Raw genomic sequence first — 24,790 nt, forward strand, 5'->3', positions numbered from 1 at the left:
GAAGCTAAAAACTAAACAGCAAAGATTCGAACAAATTATATTAGTAATAAGAGTACTGTATAAGAAGAGCAAACAAATAGATCATACAGCAAATAAATGAGATTCTTCTCAAAAGTAAAGAACTGAAATGGTCTTGGGCAGTACACATAGCTCGAAGACATGATGCCAGGTGGACTAAGAAAATAACAGAATGGTACCCAAGAGGAGTAAAAGAAAACTTGGAAGACAAAAACGGAGATGGATAGATGAAATTCATGAGTTTGTGGGTAGTAAATGGATGGCCATTGCACAAAACAGAGGGAACTAGAAAGTTCCTGGAGAGACCTTCATCCTGCAGTGGATTGAAAATGGATAACGATGATGATGAATCCCACTGCATAAGGCAATTCTACAAGAGTATTTGTAATAAGGGCACAAAAAGGTGACATAGTTGTACACGTTGGCACTAATTATATCAAGAGTAGGAGACCAGCAGAATTACTTAACAAGTACAGGTCACTGTTGAAAAAAAGATGGGAATTAGGGTTGAATTTGAAAGTGTCTGGAATTCTGCCCAGACATGATAGGAGGGGAGTATATGGTGAGAGCTTTGTCGATCAATTCAGCCCTGGAAAGATTGTGCAAGGCTCAAGGGGTATTATTTTTTTCAGCCTGGACTGTACTTGTTAACAGGAGAGACTGCTTTTACAGGGATGGGATACACTTAAATGAAAAAGGGAGCAAGAATATTTGCTGATGCTATGGAGGCAATGTTGGTGGGTCGAAAAACTAATAGCTTGGGGGGATACAAAGACTAATAGATTAACAGTAGCCACTGGCAGAGGTTAAAATGATCCTTGCACTGCTTCCATTGGAATGAACAGAAGTCTGAAAAACAAGATGCAGGATATTCAAGAGACTGCTGGGAATCATTGCGATACAAGTAAACACATGGGTTTTGTTAGAGTAGCTAAGAATATGAACAGGTGCATATATACTTGCGTGTACACCAAAGCTAGGAGTTTGGTAAATAAATTTGATGAATTTGAGGTATTGCTCAAAGCATCAAAGGCGGATATTGTTGGGATATTAGAGATGTGGTGTCACACAGATATAAGAAATGCAGAACTGGAATTTGTGGGATACAATGTCTATAGACAGGATAGGAAGGGAGGAGAGGTTATGCTATTTGTTAAGAAACACATAAAATCCAAGGAAGTGAAGCCAGTAGATGTCACTGGACAGTGCAGTGTCGAGTCAGTTTGGTGTGACATAAGCATTGGGAAATCAAAATTGAGAGTAGGAGTGTACTATAGGCCTAATGACTCTGATGACTATAATAAGAAACTGTACAGGGAAATAGAGTGGGCCAGTACATCAGAGAATCTTATAATAGGGGATTTTAATTTCCCAGATATTGACTGGAATTTGTGGGTTGGTCACTCACACACTAGCAAGGCTTTTGTCGATTTATTGGATGATTGCTTTCTACATCAGCATCTTCGGGAGGCAACTAGGGGGAGTAATACTCTTGATTTGATTATCAGTAGTGATTCATCATGCATTAAGAATCTGCAGGTGGCAGTGATCACAGTGTGCTGAAGTGGGATTTACTCAAAGAGGTAACTACCATTAGGGGTAAAGGGAAGAGTTATTGCTTTCGTAAAGGCGACTACAATAGTCTGAGACAGTATTTAAATACTATACAGTGGGACCACCTCATGATGTTACCAACAGCAAATTCAAAATGGGAAGCATTCAAAGAACTTATCTTGGAAGCTACTAGGCTTTACATAACAACTAAGAAATATTGTTCAAGGTTTAAGCCTAAATGGATGTCAGATGAACTTATGAGACATATGGCAGAGAAGAAAATGCATGGGATACATACAAATTAACACGTGACACAAAAGCCTATGATAGATACAAGTTGATCTGTAACAAAGTTACAAAGGAGGTTAGGCAGACGAAGGCGGATTACGAGAAATCCTTGGCAAGGGATGCAAAGAAAAACAGCAAAGAGTTCTTTACTTATGTAAACTCTAGAAGGAAGGGGATGAATCAGATTGGTCCACTTGATATCGAGGGGTCAACTGTTGATGATCCTGCTCAGGTAGCTAATAAACTAAATGAATATTTTGCATCGACATTCACACATGATGTGTTATTCAGCGAGGGGAATGCCAGAGGTGTATTCAACTCTGGCAGAAAGCTAGAGAATCTAATAATAACTGAGAGTAAAGTGGAGGAGAAATTGTTGAAGATAAACACAAGAAAGGCTCCTGGGGTGGATGGGATCTATCCAGTTATATTAAAGGAGGCAGCAAAGGAAGTAAGCAAACCCTTAGCCATAATTATGAGAGCTTCCTTGGACTCAGGAGAGGTACCCACAGACTGGAGATGTGCAACTTTGACCCCAATTCACAAAGGGGGATCAAAGGCTGACACAAGTAATTATAGACATGTGAGTTTAACTTCCAGGAAAATTAATGGAGGCACCGGTTAAAGAAGCACTGCAGGATCATCTAGACAAGACTTCGGTTACAGCTCGGAAACAGCATGGTTTTGTTAAGGGGAAGTCTTGACCAATTTGTTTGGATACTATGATGCAGTCACAAAAGAACTGGATGCAGGGAATAACTTTGATATTATATACTTGGATCTTAGAAAGGCTTTTGATACTGTTGCATATGGAAGAGTGCTGCACAAATTGTAGCAGTGTGATATTGGAGGCAAATTGCTGCTATGGACAAATGGGTGGTTGAGGGGGAGAAGACAGAGAGTGGTAATCAATGGACATTGCTCATCGTGGACTAATGGACTAGTGGAATCCCTCAGAGTTCAGTGTTGGGTCCGTTATTGTTTTCTGTATTTATAAATGATATTGATGATGGTATATCAAGCTTAATGTCCAAGTTTGCAGACGATACAAAGGTTGGCAGGGTTGTCAAGGACACTACTGACACTATGCTGCTGCAACAGGATCTGGAAAGGTTGAGCAGATAGGCTGAGAGGTGGCAAATGAAGTTTAACATTGACAAATGTAAAGTACTACATATGGGAAACAGCAACCCCAGAGCAACGTATCAACTCTGTGGTACTACACTGATAGTGGTAGAGAATGAAAAGGACCTGGTGGTAATTGTGCAGGCAGATATGAAGCTCTCTGAGCAGTGCAGACGGGCTACACGAGTAGCTCATGGTGTCTTGTCATCTTGTCAATGGTATACAAGAATTTTTCTAGCAGAGATAATGAGGTGATTATTCCCTTGTAAAAGGCAATGGTCAGGCCACACCTAGAGTACTGTATACAGGTCTGGAGGTATCATTTCAAGAAGGATGTAGAGCTGCTGGAACGAGTACAGAGAAGGGCATCAAGATTAGTGAATGGAACAAAGGGATGCTCTTACGAAGAAAGGCTTAAGTTTTGCAAATTACAGTGTCTGGAGACTAGGCACCAGCAAGGTGATCTGATAGAGGTGTATAAAGCCTTGAATGGTTTGAGCATGCTCAATGCTGATGGGATTCTTTCTCTTGCTCAGAATAATCACCTCAGAGGGCATAAATTCAAATGTAGGAAAGACAGATGTAGGATAGACGTGCGGAAATTTGCCTTTAGCTAGCGGGTAGTTGGTTGGTGGAACAGACTTCCTTCCCTTGTTGTGGAAGTTGATAGCCTAAATAAATTTAAGGCTCAGCTGGACAGGTATTTCGAACGAACAGAATGGTGAAGTGGAAGTGGGTTTTTTTTTGGCTGATGCTGAATAAGGTTGCTTTGTTGCATCATATGCCTCTACTAATGCTAAATGGTAATACCATGTAAAAGTATGGTGACTACATCTGAAAAAAAAAAAAAAAAAAAAATACATTTCTTGAATGACTTGAAGTCATCCTCATACTGTGATTCATGGTCTACCAATCTGACGGTTGTCCAGTGTATTGCAGCTGCCCAAAGAAAGCTACCTGAAAGACGTACCATCTAAGGTAGTAAAGTTTTGGCAACAACCTATAGAATTATACTGTCTTAATTGTATCTTCAGAAATGTTTTGGGTGGAAACATTTCTGTAGATACAGTTAAGACAATAAAATGAGTAAATTCAAACTCCTGGTTTGGCTAACAACTGCGGACCTAAAGGGTTAACAGAATCTTGCCACTACCCAGAAACTGGGAATAAGAAGTTCCACAATGTAACATATAATGTATTTAGGAAAGACAGAAGGGGTTGGGCTCATTCTTCATTCTGACCCAGAAAAAGTATGATGTGATGTGAGTTAGCTAGAAAGAAAGGTATAATCTGAGTGGGAGCAATCTACAGACCAGAGAATTGTGAAAAGTATGATGGATCTTTACATGCAGATGAAACGTGCTAGCATGTGCAAATGTCATATTATGGTTGAATTGGAATGAGTGAAAGGGAAAGTCGAAATTCGAAACCAAATTTAAAAAAAATTTAGATGATTATTATTTACACCAGCATGAATATTCCAGGCCACATCATTAGTCAGAAATCAGATGACATTATACAGCTTCCAGTACAAGAACCTCTGGCAAGTAGTGACCACGCTGTCATTAGTTGGAAGATGAACAAATATGATTTTCAAGTCACAAAGGACGTTAAGCAAGCAAAGGTGGATTACAAGAAATCTTTTGAAAAGGATGCAAGGAAAAACTTCTTTACTTATGTAAACTCTAAAAGGAACGGGATGAATCAGATTGGTCCACTTGACATCAATGGGTTGACTGTTGATGAACCTGCTGAGGTAGCTGAAAAACTGAATCAGTATATTTCATTTTCATTCACACATGAGGAAATTTGTAGGTAGGTAAGTGGAGGCCAGAAGCTTATCAAACTCTGGCAGAAAGCTAAATGATTTTGTAATAACTGAGAGGAAAGCGGAGGAGAAATTGTTGAAATTGAACATGAGAAAGGCACTTGTGGGGTGGATGGGATCTCACCAATTATAATAAAGGAAGCAGCAAAAGAAGTAAGCAAATCTTTAACCATAATTATGAAAGCTTCCTTGGACTCAGGGGTGTTCCCAATGAAATGGGGCCCTTCTCAATTCACAAAAGAAGATCAGATGAAATTAATTACAGGCCTGTAATTAATTGTGTTTAACTATTAGTTTAACTTCTGTTCCAGGAAAAATAATGGAGTCACTGATTAAAGAAGCAATGCAGGATCATCTAGACAAGACTGCAGTTATTATTATTAGCCATATGGTGCAAGGAAGACTAAGGCTTATGCTGTGCCAGCCAAAAAAAAAAAAATTCCACATTATCCTCAAAGAGAGAGAGAGAGAGAGAGAGAGAGAGAGAGAGAGAGAGAGAGAGAGAGAGAGAGAGAAAGAGAGAGAGAGAGTGGCAGAAGTAGAAGGGAATCACCAAGAAAGAAAAGAATGATGATATCTAGCTCAGGACCCTGGGTTTGCCAAGCCCATACTCAACAGATGTTAATCCCTAGAGTCTAGGTCAGACACAGCATGGGTTTGTTAAGAGGAAGTCATGTCTCACAAATTTTAATTGGATACTGTGACATTGTCACAAAGGAATTGGATGCAAAAAATTATTTTGATATCACATACTTGGATTTCAGGAAAGCTTTTGATACTGTTGCACATGGAAACGACTGTTCAAATTGGAGCAGCATGACATTAAGGGCTGGTTACAACAATGGATAAAAGGATGGTTGAGTGGGAGAAGACAGAGTAGTGATCAATGTACACTGCTCTTCGTGGACTAATGTTATTAGTGGAGTCCCCTAGGATTTGGTGTTGAGCCCTTGTTTTCTGTATTTATCAATGATACTGATGAAGGTATATCAGGATTAATGTGTAAGTTTGCAGACGATAAAAAGGTTGGCAGGGTTGTTAATGACAGTAATGATAATACACTACTGCAAAAGTACTACTACTACTTCTGCGAGTTACATGCCAGTCACACCTTATTAATATATACCAAATATAGTATATAAAATAGCTGAAAAGTCAATTTTGAATTATTTAATTTTTTAAGATAAGTTAAAGGTACAGATACCTTAATATGCTAAACTTGCTGAATATGACTTAGACAATAAAAATTTATTTTAAGAAGGGCTTGTATACAAAGCATTGAAAAAACAGGTTCGGAGTACATTCCAGTGGCACAATAGGTACAAGATGTTTGATTTAAAGTTAATTAAGTAGCAGATATTAGACCTGCAATCAAAATTTATTATAACCACTGTTGACAAGGCAGTCAACAACTATGGGATTATCTATAAAAGTTCTATATTGACTCTTTGACTAAAGAGCTTAATAGCAGTACCACATTTAAGAAAGTGGAAGCTAACAGTAATATTGCCAAAAAAAGGCTGATAGCTATGAGAAAAAGGTTAAACCTCAACTGCTATAACACCAAGTTTCCATGTGTACATTGGATCCCTAAGTTTCATAAATCCCCAATAGCATTTAGATTTATTACTCTTGTAGGGATAGGTATTTTTCAAGGATGGTCAGAAAAATGGCAGCTGTGCTTTAATCCAACAAAGTGTAAGGTATTACACCTGGGAAACAGTAATCCCAAAAAAACTTATTCACTTGGTGGAGTCCAACTAAACCCAGTACTGGAGGAAAGGGACTTGGGTATTACAATACGGTCAGACATGAAATTCTCTGAGCATTGTAAACAGGTTGCAAGGAAGGCCCATGGTGTCCTATCGATGATCTATCGAACTTTTGCAAGTAGAGATAGGGACGTGATAATCCCATTATATAAGGCTTATGTTAGACCACACTTGGAATACTGTGTTCAAGTATGGAGACCGCACCTAAAGAAAGACATTGAGCTTCTTGAAAGGGTGCAAAGAAGGGTAACTCGCCTGGTGAGATCGGCAAAAGGGCGTCCTTATGAAGAAAGACTTCGAATATGTGGGTTGCAGAGTTTGAAAACTAGACACCTTAGAGGAGATTTGATTGAGGTGTTTAAGGCTCTGAGAGGCATCAGTAAAATGAATGAGGACAAAATTTTCAAGATTATAAATGATGCTAGAACTAGGGGAAATAAATTTAAGTTACGGGGGGGAAATGTTTAGATTGGACTGCAGGAAGTTTTATTTTAGCCAGCGAGTTATAAATTACTGGAATAAGTTGCCTTCATGGGTGGTAGAGGCCGACAGTTTGGGGAAATTCAAAGGTCATCTGGATAGTACTTTCGGGTAAGGGAAGCGCATAGGATGATAGGTTTAATTTCCTTTTTATTTATATTTTATTTTATTTATATATATATATATATATATTTTTTTTTTTATTTATTAATTATTATTATTTAGTTATTTATTTTATTTATTTATCAAAATTATTTTTTGTTTTTATCATTGTTTTGTTCAGATTTTATTTATTTATTTATTTTATTTTATTTATTTATTTTTTTTTTGGCTGGTGCAGCATAAGCCATAGGCTTTCTTGCACCATGCAGCCGTTACTAATACTAATACTAAATACTAATGTAGAAGTTCCACATAAAAAGTTGGAAACGTTAAAAATAGTATTAAGTAAAGTAGGAGATACGAAGATTATTTTAAATAATGGAAAGGTTTTAGATTGTCTTAATTCCAATACCACAAATATTAGACATACTGGTACATACGACTTCAAAAATATGTTTACTAGCATATCGCATAGAAATTTAAAAAAAAGTTTTGAATGAATATTATAGTGTTATCCCTTGTGATAAATATTTAATTGCTTTATAGTTAATGGAAGTGTGGTTTATAGGCAACATACGAGTATGCCCAGTGGTGAGCTATAGTGGGCTCGCAAGAGCCCATTGTTATTTTTTTTTGAAAATTTGCAAGCCCATTGTTGAAATGATCATTTATTTTACAAATGAAATCCTGAATGTAATAGTAATTACATTCAGGATTACAATCCAGAGCTGAAACTACGGTGGGGCGAGCGGGGACCCATTCCCAGCATTTTAATGGCAAAATCAATTGGCTATGTATTTTAAAATTGCTTCATTTTTGATTTAATTATAGTCAGACCTCTGTTTAACGAACTTCTTTATAGTGAATTTTTTTTATTCCCCTTGGTAATTACATTTAAAATTGTTTCCACTGAACAAAGAAAATTTCCATGTAATGAACGGATTAGGAGAGACAACTCTTTGTATGCATTGTTCTCACCTCTGGCCTTTAGGCAATTTAGGTAATTAGAAAGTGCGAATTAAGGGTGAAAGGGATTACCGTTTCGCCAAGTTAGTGGTGTCTGTAAAACCACCTATGCAGTCACATACCGAGAAGTCGCACTATTCAATATGCTTTCCATAGCCAGTCAGGGGATTAAGAAGATTCCCGACATTGATAATAGCCTCTGGTCAACCTGTGTTGTGGTTCCCCTTTACTCTGACAAACAGGCATATGTTTTTCGGAGAAGTGAGTGATCCATGCCTTCCACTAAATTTCTCCGTCTATGTTTACATGGTCACAGTAGATGAATATCCGTGATTCCGACATTTTGCATAGTATTGAAAGAAGTGACAGTAGCAACTAGAGTGGGGGGGGGTTGAGGCAACTAAGATATTATATAAACTTTATGAAGATGAAATGTTGACAGATTTTGAAACTTTGTCAAGCCTTTCACTGTGTAGAAAATGTTCTAAAATATAATGGCATAAAGGCAATAATTAAAAAAAAAAAAAACTGTATTACCAATCTCCAAAAATCTAGCGCGAATTAAGGATGATTGCTAAAGAACTTGATGTGGAAACTATAAAGATCGGTTGTATGTTCGGGACGCGATGTAGCTCGTGGACGGCGATTGTGGGTTGGAGGAATTATCCACCTTGTGCAAACATTTTGAATCAGAAGTTAAATATTCGGGATTATTAATCCGACTTTTAATCTGGAATTTCTTAACCATTTAGCACTAATGATCGATATCCTGCAGGATATCGATCATTAGTGCTAAATGGTAAGAGAGTTTCTTACCTAAAAGGTAAGAAACTCTCTTACCTTTCAGAAGCTTTACAGAATTGCTATGGTAAAAGAAGATAAATTAATTATTCAAACCGTCAATGCAATTGCTAATTTGAAAATTTCTGAAGGAAATTATGAAGCTAAAGATGAGAACATGTTGAAGTTGAAAGAATTTGTAGGAATCAAAATCGAAAGTAAAAGAAAAAAAAAAATGACCTTGTGCCAAGTTATTAAATGCATTATTTTATCCTTAAAGGATAAGTTATTAATGCAACAGGGTGATTTTAAATTAAAAAATAAAGAAAATTACGATAACGTTGAAAGAATTTTTAAACATATGCTACCCGAAATCGAGGAATGTGAAAAAAACTTTCATCTCAGTTACAAGATGGTGAAAACCGAATAAGAAATTTAAGTTTTCTGATAAAATATGAAATAAAAATTAATGATTTTAGAGATTTTGTCACAGACATTTTATCTTTAAAATATAGTGAAGTTCCATTTTCAATTAAGAAAGACAGAAATCTCTTTGAAACCATTGCGATTAGCAGTGCTGAAGCTGAGTGAGCTTTCAGCGTAATGAATAATATCGCGACAAATGAACGTATTACAGATTATGATAACCATATCTAAATGGAAAACCATTGCTTCAATTTGATCCGTATCGTTACGTCAAATCATTCCTCTGTAATCATCCCTCAGCTATTGAACAAAGTAGAAGATTGACAACAAATATTAATAAAGAAGTAAATTGGCAATTTTTAGAATAAATTTTTCTTGAATATTTGTGAAATAATTTTTTTTCATGAAATCTGTCATTTTTTCTAGAAAGTTTGTTTTTATGTAATATATGTTTTTATATTGTGCAATGTTTTGTGACAGATTCTATGTTATTTGTGATGTGGGAAATATTTCATGTTAATTTTTATTCGCATTATTAAAATTTTAACACGGAAAAAATGTATCCATTATATTTCCCTAATTGTTAAAAAAAAAAAGACCAATAAAAAAGTTGTGCGTGTGGCGAGCACACATGGTAGATGGTTTATGCGAAACATCCTTCGCGTTTCTTTTAGGAATTTTGATTGGTATATATTGATTATGAAATAAAAGAGCTTTTTTTGTTGTAATTATTTTATTGATCATTCACAGATTTTCATAATTTCTGGAAGACAAGATACAATGGATTTATGATAATTATAGTAAGAGATGTATACTTGCAAGTGCAACGTATCTAAATATCTCTGTAAAACAGCACCGATTGATGTACCTGATCGTGTATTTGAAGCGATATACACAGCTGTTAGGGGAACCTAACAATGGATTGTAATGAAAATGCGAGACGAAAAAAAAAGAAAGTGATTACAAATATTTGTATTGTTGTAATCATACTTACTGCAGTAGTAACTTCAGGAAGCATGATTGTGACTTCACACTATTCAAAAATTCAAAAAAGTTAAAACTCCAGACACTGTGATATTCAGTTATGATCATAAGATGAGGCATGACAACCACATTTTTAAGTTTTTTAAGATAGATCTAGAAACGTATTACACATTCACTTATACGCATGGTTAAGGGGGGTAATAAGCCATGTCTGTCCACCCCCTAAATCAACCCCTGACTCAAGATATCATACCGGTCATGAAAAATGCGTCACACGTTCTAATCACACTACTAGTAGGGCGAGCGTGGGAAGCACCTCTAGTGGAAGCCGCTGATGACATCACTTCCGTGACTGATCAAATTTCCTCAGTAGAAAGTCGGAAAAACTGCGAGCCTATTGCTAAAATATTCACAGCTCACCGCTGAGTATACCCATGGGTGCATGTAGTTCATGTATTGTGGCCAACCTATATTTGCACCGCTTTGTAATGAAAAGTAAATTTAACAAAAATGCTATGCTTTATAGATATATTGACGATCTTATAGCAATCAGTGAGCCAAATTTTCTGCAGGAAATGGCAACGTTTGATCCTTCAAATCTGCAGCTTGAATGTACTAATAATGATAGTCTTATTGCTGCCACATTTCTAGATAACAGCATTAAAATTAAAGATGGGAAGGTTGATACTAAAGTGTACGACAAATGTACTGACTTTAAATTTGAAACTATAAATCTCACGCATTGGCATTCGAACATATCAAGTAGAATTCATAGTAATGTAATTAAATCACAAGGATTAAGAATAATAAGAATATGCAATAGTCAAATTAATATCATAGCAGCACTAACAAATTTTATTATTATTATTAGCCATATGGTGCAAGGAAGCCTGAGGCTTATGCTGCAACAGCAAAAAAAAATTCCCGAGTTATGCTGAGAGAGAGAGAGAGAGAGAGAGAGAGAGAGAGGAATCACCAAGAAAGAGAAGAATGATGATATCCAGCTCAGGACCCTGGGTGTGCCAAGCCCATACTCACCAGATGTGAGCGCCTGGGGTTATCAACAAGCTATGTAGTAGTAGTAGTGGTGGCGGCATGTGATGTAAGAAAGCAAGTGTATGAGCTTATGCAGCATCAGCCCAAAAAAAAAAAAAAAAAAAAATCACACCATTCCCTCCAAATGCCTGTCCAGTTCCTTGTTAAACTTATTCAACCTATCAACTTCCACAACGACAGATGGAAGTTTGTTCCAGCAATTAACCACCCGCTGGCAAATTTCCGCACATCGATTCTACATCTGTCCTTTCTTAATTTGAATTTATGCCCCCTTAGGTTTGTAATCTCAACAAGTGCAAGGATCCCATCAGAATTCAGTGTGCTCAACCCATTAAAGGCCTTATACACCTCAATCAGATCACTGTGCAGGTGCCTAGTCTCCAGCCACTGCAATTTGCAGAACTTAAGCCTCTCTTGGTAAGAGGATCCCTTCATTCCCCTCGCCAAACTTGTTGCACTTCTCTGTACATGCTCAAGGAAATCTACATCCTTCCTAAAATGAGGCCTCCAGACCTGTACGCAGTACTCAAGGCGTGGCCTGACCATTGCCTTATACAGAGGGACAATCACCTCCTTTTCCCTGCTAGCAAAATTCCTATATATCATTGACAAAACCCCATGACCTGCCCTAGCAGCCTGTCTGCATTGCTCAGAAAACTTCATATCTAACTGCACAATTACTCCCAGGTCTTTTTCATTTTCTACGACCTTAAGTGTAGTACCACACAGTTGGTACGTTTCTCTGGGGTTACTTCTACCCAAATGCAATACTTTGCATTTGTCAAGGTTAAACTTCAGTTGCCACTTCTTAGCCCATCTGCCCAAATTAACTAGATCCTGTGCAGTAGCACACTGCCATTACCAACCCTGCCAACCTTTGTATCATTTGCAAACTTCGACATTAAGCCAATATCATTGATAAATATACAAAACAACAGTGGACCCAACACCGAACCCTGCGGGAATCCACTAATAACATTAGTCCATGAAGAGCAGCACCCATTGATTACTACCCTCTGTCTTCTCCCACTTAACTATCCTTTTATCCATTATAGCAACTTACCCTTAATACCATTCTGCTCCAATTTGTACAATAATCTTAAATGTGCAACAGTGTTAAAAGCTTTCCTGAAATCCAAATATATGATATAAAAATTATTTTTTGCATCCAGTTCCTTTGTAACCACATCGTAATATCCTATCAAATTTGTCAGACAAGACTTTCCCTTAACAAACCCATGCTGTGTCTGAATAATTGCTGCAGTCTAGTCTAGATGTCCTACAATGCATCTTTAACTAGTGACTCCATTATTTTACCTGGAATAGAAGTTAAACTAACTGGTCTGTAATTACTCGTGTCACCCTTCGATCCCCCCTTTGAGAATTGGGGATACATTTGCACATCCCCAGTCTGTGGGGACTTCTCCCGAGTCCAAGGATTCTCTCATAATTATAGCTAAGGTTTGCTTACTTCCTTTGCCGCCTCCTTTTAATATAACGGGATAGATCCCTTCCACTCCAGGTGCGTTTCTTACGTTTAATGTCAACAATTTATCCTCCATTTTGTTCTCAGTTATTACAAAATCATTACGTACCCTGCTACAATTTGATAACCTTGTGGCATTTACAAACCTTAATAACTCCTCATGTGTGAATGTAGATGCAAAATATTCATTCAGTTTGTTTGCTATCTGAGCAGGATCATCAACAGTCGAGCCATCAATATCAAATGGATCAACCAGATTCATCCCCTTCCTTTTAGAGTTTATATAAGTAAAGAAATCCTTGCTGTTTTTCTTAGCATCTTTTGCCAAAAATTTCTCGTAATCTGCCTTCGCCTGCCTAACCTCCCTTGTGACTTGATTACAGACTAGCTTATATATATCATCGGCCTCTGTGTCGCCTGATAATTTATATGCATCCCATGCATTTTTCTTCTCTGCCACGAGTCTCATTAGTTCGTTGACAACCATTTGGGCCCAATTCTTGACAGTATTTCTTAATACTGATGAAACGTTTAGTAGCTTCCACTATTAATTCCTTGAATGCTTCCCACTTAGAATTTGCTGTTGGTAACATCATCAGTTGGTTCCACTGTACAGAATTTAAAAACTGACTGAGACCACTATAGTCACCTTTGCGGAAGCAAAAACCCCTTCCTTTACTCGTGATGGTAATTATATCTTTAAATAAATCCCACATCAGTACACTGCGATCAATGACACCTAGTGGTTCCTTTATCTGAAAATTCTTAATACACGAATGATCACTGCTGATAACCAGATCAAGAGTATTACTCTCTCTGGTTGCCTCTCGAACATGCTGCTGCAGAAAACAATCATCCAATAAATACACAAAAGTCTGACTAGTGTGTGAGTGACCAACCCACAAGTTCCAGTCAATATCTGGGAAGTTAAAATCCCCCATTATAAGACATTCTGATTTACTGGCCCACTCCTCTGTATAATTGTTCATTGTACTCATTTGAGTCATTAGGCCTATAACACATTCCTACTCTTATTTTTGCTTTTGCAGTGCTTATGTCACAGCAAACTGACTCAACAGTGCACTGTTCATTTATATCAACTGGGTGCACTTCTTTTGATTTTATGTAAAAATGGCTTTCTTCGTGAATTTATATTTAGACATCTACACAGAAATATTTTTATTGCAATAAAATTATGGCATGTAACATGAGTCCACAAGATATTGTTAGGAATTTGGGGTCACGCTGAAGTGATGTTTTAGATGGAACTTATGTATATAAGTATATACTAGGTACTTCTCGTGGAACAGTTGGTCAATGTCTTACACTCTGGAAAAGTTGTACCCATGGTTGTTCTATGAGAAGGAACAAATTTTTTTTTTCTTGCCAGAGGTTGTCTTTACTCATATTGCTTCTAATTGGTGAATGCTATTTCCATAATCATATGACTCTAAAGAGGTAACTTTTAAACTTTCTTTTGTTTCTCACTGTAGCTTGGGTCAGTCCAAGTTTTTGGTAGCTCCAAAGCATTGGTAAAAATTCTTGCATTATGGCTGTCTCCAACATATCAGTAAAATCTTTGCCTTTCTTCATTTTTCTAGAAAATTGTCTTGCGATACTTAATGTTAACTATTACTATGTCTTTTACTTTTCAATCCAAGTCGCTTAATTAGCATTAGCATTAGTAGAGGCATTTAGTGCAAGAAAGCAAGCTTATGCAGCATCAGCCAAAAAAAAAAAAAAAAACCACTTCCACTTCACCCCTTTGTTCTTTCAAAATACCTGTCCAGCTGAGCCTTAAACTTATTTAGGCTATCAACTTCCACGACAAGGGATAGAAGTCTGTTCCACCAACCAACCACCCGCTGGCTAAAGGCAAATTTCCTCACGTCTATGCTACATCTGTCTTCCCTCAATTTGAACTTATGCCCTCTCAGGTGATTATTCTGAGCAAGAGAAAGAATCCCATCAGCATTGAGCATGCTCAAACCATTCAAGGCTTTATACACCTCTATCAGATCACCTCGCTGGTGCCTAGTCTCCAGACACTGTAATTTGCAAAACTTAAGCCTTTCTTCATAAGAGCACCCCTTTGTTCCATTCACTAATCTTGTTGCCCTTCTCTGTACTCGTTCCAGCAGCTCTACATCCTTCTTGAAATGAGGCCTCCAGACCTGTATACAGTACTCTAGGTGTGGCCTGACCACACCTAGAGTACTATAGGTGTGGCCTGACCATTGTCTTATACAAGGGAATAATCACCTCCTTATCCCTGAGAGAAAAATTCCTATATATCATTGACAATAAACCATGAGCTACTCTTGCAGCCCGTCTGCACTGCTCAGAGAACTTCATATTTGCGTGCACAAACACCCCCACGTCCCTTTCATTCTCTACCACTGTCAGTGTAGTACCACAGAGTTGATATGTTGTTCTGGGGTTGCTGTTTCCCATGTGTAGTACTTTACATTTGTCAATGTTAATCTTCATTTGCCACCTCTCAGCCCATCTGCTCAACCTTTCCAGATCCTGTTGCAGCAGCAGCATAGTGTCAGTAGTTTCCTTGACAACCCTGCCTACCTTTGTATCGTCTGCAAACTTCGACATCAAGCTTGATATACCATCATCAGTATCATTTATGAATACAGAATACATTAATGGACCCAACACTGAGCCCTGAGTGACTCCACTAATAACATTAGTCCACGACGAGCAGTGTCCATTGATTACCACTCTCTGTCTTCTCCCACTCAACCACCCCTTTATCCATAGCAGCAATTTGCCTCCAATGCCACACTACTCCAATTTGTGCAGCAGTTTTCCATGTGCAACAGTATCAAAAGCCTTTCTAAGATCCAAGTATATAATATCAAAGTTATTCCCTGCATCCAGTTCCTTTGTGACTGCATCATAGTATCCAATCAAATTGATCAGGCAAGACTTCCCCTTAACAAAACCATGCTGTGTCCGAGCTATAACTTAAGTCTTGTCTAAATGATCCTGCAGTGCTTCTTTAACTAGTGCCTCCATTAATTTTCCTGGAACAGAAGTTAAACTCACAGGTCTATAATTACTTGTGTCAGCCTTTGATCCTCCTTTGTGAATTGGGGTCACATTTGCACATCTCCAGTCTGTGGGTACCTCCCCTGAGTCCAAGGAAGCTCTCGTAATTATGGCTAAGGGTTTGCTTTCTTCCTCTGCTGCCTCCTTTAATATAACTGGATAGATCCCATCCATCCCGGGTGCCTTTCTTGTGTTTATCTTCAACAATTTCTCCTCCACTTTACTCTCAGTTATTACAAGATTTTCTAGTTTGCTGCTGGAGTTGAATACATCTCTGGCTTTCCCCTCGCTAAATAACTCCTCATGTGTGAATGTCAATGCAAAATATTCATTTAGTTTGTTAGCTACCTGAGCAGGATCATCAACAGTTGACCCATCGATATCAAGTGGACCAATCTGATTCATCCCCTTCCTTCTAGAATTTACATAAGTAAAGAACTCTTTGCTGTTTTTCTTTGCATCCCTTGCCAAAAATTTCTCGTAATCTGCCTTTGCCTGCCTAACCTCCTTTGTAACTTGGTTACAGATCAACTTGTATCTATCATAGGCTTCTGTGTCATGTGTTAATTTGTATGTATCCCATGCATGTTTCTTCTCTGCCATATGCCTCATCAGTTCATCAGACATCCATTTAGGCCTAAACCTTGAACAATATTTCTTAGTTGTTATGTAAAGCCTAGTAGCTTCCAAGATAAGTTCTTTGAATGCTTCCCATTTTGCATTTGCTGTTGGTAACACATCAGTTGGTCCCACTGTATAGAATTTAAATACTGTCTCAGTCCATCGTAGTCGCCTTTACAAAAGCAATAACCCTTCCCTTTACCCCTAATGGTAGTTACCTCTTTGAGTAAATCCTACTTCAGCACATTGTGATCACTGCCACCTAGTGGTTCATTTATCTGCAGATTCTTAATGCATGAAGAATCACTGCTGATATTCCTCCCTCTAGTATTCCAAGAGTATTCCTCCCTCTAGTTGCCTCCCGAACATGCTGATGTAGAAAACAATCATCCAATAAATCCACAAAACCTTGCTAGTGTGTGAGTGACCAGCCCCCAAATTTCAGTCAATATTTGGGAAATTAAAATCTCCCATTATAAGACTCTCTGATTTACTGGCCCACTATTTCCCTGTACAGTTTCTTATTATACTCATCAGAGTCATTAGGCCTATAGCACACTCCTACTCTCAATTTTGATCTCCCAGTGCTTATGTCACACCAAACTGACTCGACACTGCACTGTCCAGCGATGTCGACTGGCTTCACTTCCTTGGATTTTATGTATTTCTTAACTAATAGCATAACCCCTCTTCCCTTTCTATCCAGTCTATCCTTTCTGTAGACATTGTATTCCCCAAATTCCAGTTCTGCATTCCTTATATCTGTGTGACACCAACAATATCTGCTATCTCTGATATCCCAACAATATCTGCCTTTGATGTTTTGAGCAATACCTCAAATTCATCAAATTTATTTACTAAACTCTTAGCATTGGTGTACATGCAAGTATACATGAACCTATTTCTATTCTTAGCTGCCCTAACACAACCCATGTGTTTACTTGTACTGCAATGACTCCCAGCAGTCTCTGAAATATCTTGCATCTTGTTTTTCAGGCTTCTGCTCATTCCAATAGAAGCAGTGCAAGAATCTCTCCTCTGCCAGTGGCTACTGTTAATCTATTCGTCTTTGTCTCCCCCCAAGCTAGCAGTTTTCCGACCCACCTAACACTGCCTCGATAGCATCAGCAAATATTCTTGCACCCTTTCTATTTAAGTGTATCCCATCCCTGTAAAAATAATCTCTCCTGTTAACAAGTACAGTCCAGTAATCTTAGTTGTAACAGCACAAAATTCTTAACACAATGATTTACCAGGAACTCTAACTATGGGACGGGGATTTATGCTCCCGGTAAAAAATTCCGAAGTAGTTTGCTGTCTTTACCTATTCACTTTCTAGCTCTAATTTCTTCTACTCAAAATCTATTAGAGTAATTCGAGGGAAATTAAGGTGCTACCACCATCACTTTTGACAGCTCCGTTCGCCAATTTCTTTGGCTTGTGCCCTTTGCTTTTCCTGCCCATTTTGTTTTTTCCCACCCATTTAGCTATAGTAACAGAAACACTCGTGTAAATATGGTAAAAGTAAAGCTATCTGTAGGGCTAGCAGTTATATTTTGCCAGGCAGCTGTTCTTAAAAAATTTAGTGTAAGTCATATTCGGCAAGTTTAGCATATTAAGCTATCTGTAACTTTAACTTATCATAAATCATATATTAACTTAGTTTAAAAAATTAAATAATTCAAAATTGACTTTTCAGCTATTTTATATACTATATTTGGTATATATTAATAAGGTGTGACTGGCATCTAACTCGCAGAAACAGATGGCCCATGCTGTTACTGATAACATATATTGAGAGGTGCTAGTCCCAAGCTGACATTCCTTTCAAGCTTTATGCAGTAATGGAATCAGGATACTCTTGATTTGTTATTATGTTAATTTTAGATTAAGTGTGACTTGGCTTGTTATGGTGGATTTTTGGTTCCCTTTTTAGGCCATGGTTGTGCACTAATATTGGTTTAAAAATAGAAATATAGAAACATGGTACTTATATTCACAGGCATATGTAATGTTTAATCTAACATGATGGCATTAATTCATCCTGACATTTTTTCTTTGGCTTTTTTTTTCTGTAGTTTTTACATATAATTCAGGTAATGCGATTTACTTCTACTATATATATATATATATATATATATATATATATATATAACTGATAATTAAAATAAAAATAAATACATATGCCAGTAGCATGGCAAAACTGTAGGGCAAAAAATTAACATAAACATTAAATAAACAGGGAGGGGGAAAGTAAAGGTAACAAGACTGAAACTGTAGCTGAAAGTCTCTAAATAATTTAGAAGTTCAATTAAATCCAATTAATAATAAATCCATTTCAAATTTAAAATATAAAGCCAATTACATAATAATTTGGTGGCACTCCCTTTGAAAGGTACCAGTTCTGAGAGACATGAAATATCACCAAAATGGGACTAAAACTAACTACTAAAATAAAACAAAGTAACAAAATAATAGACTGACCATTATGCCTCATATCTTGGGGCATCGATCAAAGGACCAAACCTTTGATCGGATCGCATTTGCAATGATTTGTCTAGCAATTGAAATGCAGCAATTCCAGGCACCTCCATAGCCAGGTGGGAAGGAGCAGCAGTGCATAGCACACGCTTCTTGATTAGACCGGAGTTCGAGCCCGTCACCACCAAATACGGAGAATGTGGAAAGGTCAGGGAATGACCACCGCATATCCCGGAGCAATATGGCCTTAGTTGCTAATGCTCCTAAAAAACAAATAACAAACAACAAGCAGCAATTCCATGACCATTATTGGCCTTGTGTTCCTCTGACGGAGGACCACGAGGCCAATAATGGTAAATTTTATATATATTAATATATAAAATATATTATTATATATATACACACACAGTTATATATAATAATAATTTTATCAATATTACATATATATATAATATTGATAAAAATCCGCTGAGTCAGTTACCCGCGGTTAACCATGAAAAAAAAAAAAGGAAAAAACTTAACACGTACTACTCGCGTGTCCAATGCGATGTTTCCTTTTATTTTTTACAAAGTTGATTTTAAATCGAATAGCTTCCCGTTATTTTTACAATGTCGCATATGATTTGGTCACCAACATTAAAATGGTTCATTAGAGATTTAACGGATGCGTTTTCAAATTTTTGAATAATTTCAAGTTTTTGTTTAATTCGAAAACGCAACTCTTGTGTTTGCCCATCATTTTCTTGCCAGAGGTTGCCTTTACTCATATTGCTTCACGATTTCTAAACAACAAAAAAAAAAAAAAAAAAAAAAAAGTTACTATAAAAGAAAAAAAAAATTGACATCCCTGACATAAATAACAAAACAGAATTTGTCCTTTTCCGGTGCAACGGAACACAGCAATCGATGCGACGCATAAATGAAACTAAACATTTGGTCTCTTTTTTTTTTTTTTTTTTTTTTTGCGGTAGCTGTGAAGACAGCAGGAGTTGCAAGACAATAGGTACATTAATCTCCCAATGACGACTTATAACACTGCTTCTTGTCATTTATTACAACTTGCAAAATATCTGTTTTATACCTATTCTAGTTATTACTTGAATTTTATGGTTGATTTTTTTTTTTTTTTTTTTTTTTTTTTTTTACTTTGGAGTATTGAAGTGTCCCGGTTAAGCCAATCCCGATAAATCAAGAGTCTGCTGTATTTTATTATTACCGTATTTAATGTTGGTAATATCTTACTGTGTGTTTAATTTATCAATTAAACTTTATTATACGTATGTATGTACAAGAATATCACGCTATATATGGGGTCAGTGGGTGTTTGCTTATATCTGCGGTTTCAGCCATCCACAGTAGGTCTTGGAACATATCCCCCATGGATACGGGGGCTTTACTGTGTGTGTGTGTGTGTGTGTGTGTGTGTGTGTGTGTGTGTGTGTGTGTGTGTGTGTGTGTGTACAGTGATACTTCCCTTTAACGGACAGCCATGGGAAACGAGAATGTGTCCGTTAGAGAGAAGTGTCCGCTAACAAGAAGTCTGAGGGAGAAAAAAAAAAGAAAGAAAAATCGTTGAATGCTTAATGTAAAATTAAATTGAAATATATACAGATTTTGAACAATATTTTTGTAAATAATATACAATTACATACACAAGAGATAAAGAAAAATCGTTAAATGTTTAATGTAAAATTAAATTAAATTATATACAGATTTTGCACAATATTTTTATAAATAATATACATACAATTGTGCTATGCATATTAACGATGAACCACCAATGAAAATAAACTTTATCTTAAGAAAAATACATACAGTGATCACTTATTTTCTTCTGCACCTTCTTCCGGCTTATAATTTTATTTTCAACATTTCTTTGGAGTGAAGAAACCATTGAAAGTCCTTCAGTATCTTCTTCAGCGGCGAAAAACATTTTTAAATGATTAATTTGTATGAGCGCTTCTTCTATTTTCATCGGTGGTTCGTCGTTAATACGTTCTTTGACAGAATGATTTGAATGTTGGACAATTCAATGTGCGGGTGAGATCCGGCATTATCCATGAAAAGAATAATTTTTCTGTTTTGACGAATCATGTTTTGGTTAAAGTGCCTTATCCATTCGCTCATGATATCTCGTGTCATACACGCTTTTTTATTAGACTTCCAGTGAACATTCAACAGATTCAACTTTATGCCCTTGAAACAACGAGGATTTTGTGGTTTTCCTATAACAAGAGGTTGTTCAAAGTCTCCCAGCATATTTGTACACAATAGTACAGTTAAGCATTTCTTAGAAATTTTTCTGGCCTGGCACTTTTCGTTTTTTAGACTCATTGTTTTTTCAGGAAGAGCTTTAAAAAACAACTCTGTTTCGTCACAGTTGTAAATATCCTTAGCTTAAAAATCACGACATAAATCTTCCAATTTGATGGTCCAATCTGTTACAACCCCAGTATCAACAGATCCACCTTCACCACTTACGGTTTTCCAAGAAATTTTATGCCGAGTTTTGAACTTGTCTAGCCATCCCACGGAAGCTTTGAACTCTTTTACTCCCATAGATTTCGCAACCTCCAAAGCCTTTTCCCTAGTAATAGGCCCATTAATGGGAATTTTTTTAGCATGTGCGCAACAAAACCACTCATACGTAACATTGTCAATTTGAAGTCCAACAGTTTTCAGGAATGATTTTTGAACCTGTTCATTTACGTGTTGCCAAAATTGTTTGAGCAGTTCATTTTTTTTCTTTAGGATGTCGCTTACCTGCGTCTTCTCAATTTTGAATTTTGCAGCGAGATTGCGAACACTATTTTTTTTGCCGATCATACGCATTAATGAGTTTGACTTTATCTTTTAAAGTTAAATGTTTATGAGAAGACATTGTGCACTTCACACGACACTGAACAAAACTGAAAACTCAAAAGACGAAAGGCTGACAAAATCCCCCCCCGCACACACACACACCAAATTCATCAGAAGTTTTACACGTGCCTTAAAATTCTTGAAAAAGGGTTTAGAACCGCGCGTAAACCTTGATAAGATTCAGAGAATCGGAAATAGAAAATAAACACACGATTGAGGCAATGCGTGGAAGAAACGTTCCTAGAAAAAGGGCCGTGAGCTCACCCACTGTCCATTATGGGAAGATCAAATTAAGTGCTAATCTAAATGAAACAGTGCAGATTGCCTGTCCGCATCCGTTACAGAGAATTTCCGCTAGACAGAAGCTGAAAACACATTAAAACCAATAGAGGAGAGTTGGGGAATTTGAAAATGTCCGTTGTAGAGAGATGTCCGTTAAAGAGAGGTGTCCGTTAGGAGAAACTAATAAACCTCACATTTTCATATCCCTGGACTTGTTGCGTTATAACCTAAGCTGCTCATGCAGCATAAGAATCAAATCAAATATACACTTTGCAAAAAATAATTTTAATAAACAGTAAAAAATGAAAATGATTTTGTATTTTTGTATGCGCAGTGATAAGCTACTTATATTATACAATAATTCTAAATTTACCAAGCTGAATGCAGTCAAAGTTAATGTTCTATAAATCTGCAGTTTTTTGGAAACTTTTAATGATGTTCTTTTTTCAGTTTTGTGCTGAAAGTTTTCATTTTTATTATCAATTCAATTTATATTTCTGAATCACTGATGGCAAATTTCACAATCAGAAGAAAATAATATAACAACATAATAACATCACAATCAGAGATAATTCAGAAATCAAAAAAGATATCTATGAATCTTGTATTTTTGTTTAATGTTCAAGTTTGGCAAAATGATATGGAGGTGCAGGTTAAAAAATAATAATTTTAAATCAATACAACTAATTGTACCTTTTAGGCAAATGTTCACAATTTAAAAAATTGTATTAGAAAACGAAATGCACAAGACATAATTCCTTATGGGTTTTGGTAATTAACTATATAATATCGGTGTAGCTACCCTTTGGCATCTCTCATATTGTGGAAATAACTTCGCAATTGTGATGGCATGTTGGATTACCAGGGTATCTGCCTGCCCAATGATGATGAAGCCCACTAGCTTTGAAACAATCATCTGGGTGGTGGTATCCTCTGAAAATAAATAACAGAAGTCTTCTCTACTAGAGAAGCGTTATTTATTTGAAGGAATGCAATACCAGCTATCTTGTTGTGAAGGCGCCCACAATATGAGATATAATTAAAACTATGCCTTTTATAGTACATATGTAGTTAAAATTTATGGGTTAACTATGACGTATTTACACCGATATTATGTAGAAATTTAAAAAACATAACAGTAGTGGAGTAGCATTGTATCTACCTCCAAGTCACACACAAAAAAAAAAAAAAAAAAAATTACACACTTGAAAATTTATTAAACAACATTACTTAGGGTTAAAAAAAAAAACTAATAAAAACAGCTACTTTATCAGTTAATATATTAATTTTTGGTATTACTGTATTAAATTATTTAGATTGCAAAAACTGGAACAGCACCTGACTTGCAAAACACAAAATTTTTGATGACCTTACCCACAAACATAATGCATGCATACACACGTGTTTATACCTATAGATTGATACAACAGATCCTATTATTTTTTGACACCGTCAAAAAAATAAAGGGCAAAAATGGTATCCAATGAAATTAACGTTGGCTAAAACTAAAACTGAGGTCCAAAAAAGACTGGTGGAAAGTCAGATGATATAAGGACACATATTTAACAGAGAGTTTATAAATGAACTGTGAGGTTTATCCAAATTTACTAGTGGGGATAAAAATTTAACCACCTGTACATGATATATCCTCTGTCTCTTGCATTCATCTTAACCCACTCTCCTTCTTCAAAGGCAGCCTATAATGAAATAGGAAAACCATTTAAAGTTTTCTTAGTCATCTTGAAATTAGATATATGTTTAGATAAGAATAGCATATAATATTAAGTATAAATAATTTATATGTTCAAAATGGTATATAAATAATTAAACACTCAATTTAAGCATTCATTCTATTGCAGAGCATATAAAACAATTAATTCATTAATTAAGCATGGCAAATAAAACATTTAAACCAAGCCAAATTAAACAATTAGGCTTAATTTAAAATTATTAGCAGAAATGATTGGCATTAACTTTTCTCTAAAGCAGTGGGGCCAAAAATGGGGTCCGTAGAAAAGTTTGCTTTTTTTTTTTTTTTGTTTATGTAAACCCCAAACACGAGAGGTATTGGAACCGATAGTACTTAGTACCACGCTTCGGTTGGAGGTTGAGAAGACGAAAGGTGATATCTGTTGACATTAGATTTGAACTTCTGTAGACTGTAATTTTCAGGAAATATGTACGAAGGAAGATTGTTCCAGAAAATGGCAGTAGAATGAATAAATGAGGAAGATGAAAAGTTGGTTCTGTGAGTTTGAAGTTGGACAGTAAATGAATGTTGGCAGCACATGTTCGGACAGTTTTGAAAGAGAGAGCGAGAATTATAGAAGCCAATTCAGAAGAACAGTGCCCATGGAAGTATCTGTAGAAGAGGCATGCAGCAGAAACAGTACGTCTATGAGACAGCGAGTGAAGAGACTCTGTTAGAGATGAATCATTAATTAACCTAACTGCCCTCTTCTGAATGGAATCAAGAAGCTGAGAAAGGTTTTGGGGGCACCACCCCAGATTTGGGAACAATATTCCATGGTAGGGTGGATTTGCAATTTGGCCAGAGTGAACAGCTGTTAGGAAAAAAAGTAACGCTGCGAGCAAAATAAAAAACCATGTTTTTAA

General features: G+C 36.5%; 1 protein-coding gene across 3 annotated transcripts in view; it reads right to left on the reverse strand.

Annotated features, from left to right (window-relative positions):
- Nucleotides 1-24,790, reverse strand: part of LOC150078525 (mitochondrial 10-formyltetrahydrofolate dehydrogenase) — a 910,691-nt gene that overhangs the window by 327,128 nt on the left and 558,773 nt on the right. For all 3 annotated transcript variants that reach the window (XM_090385282.1, XM_090385283.1, XM_090385284.1), the window contains one exon: nucleotides 23,807-23,871. In XM_090385282.1, the coding sequence (XP_090241408.1) occupies nucleotides 23,807-23,871 (65 nt within the window). The remainder of the gene's footprint in view (nucleotides 1-23,806; nucleotides 23,872-24,790) is intronic.

This window comes from Mastigoproctus giganteus, chromosome 11 (assembly GCF_048544385.1).
Source record: "Mastigoproctus giganteus isolate SK-2022 chromosome 11, ASM4854438v1, whole genome shotgun sequence".
NCBI classification, from domain to species: domain Eukaryota; kingdom Metazoa; phylum Arthropoda; class Arachnida; order Uropygi; family Thelyphonidae; genus Mastigoproctus; species Mastigoproctus giganteus.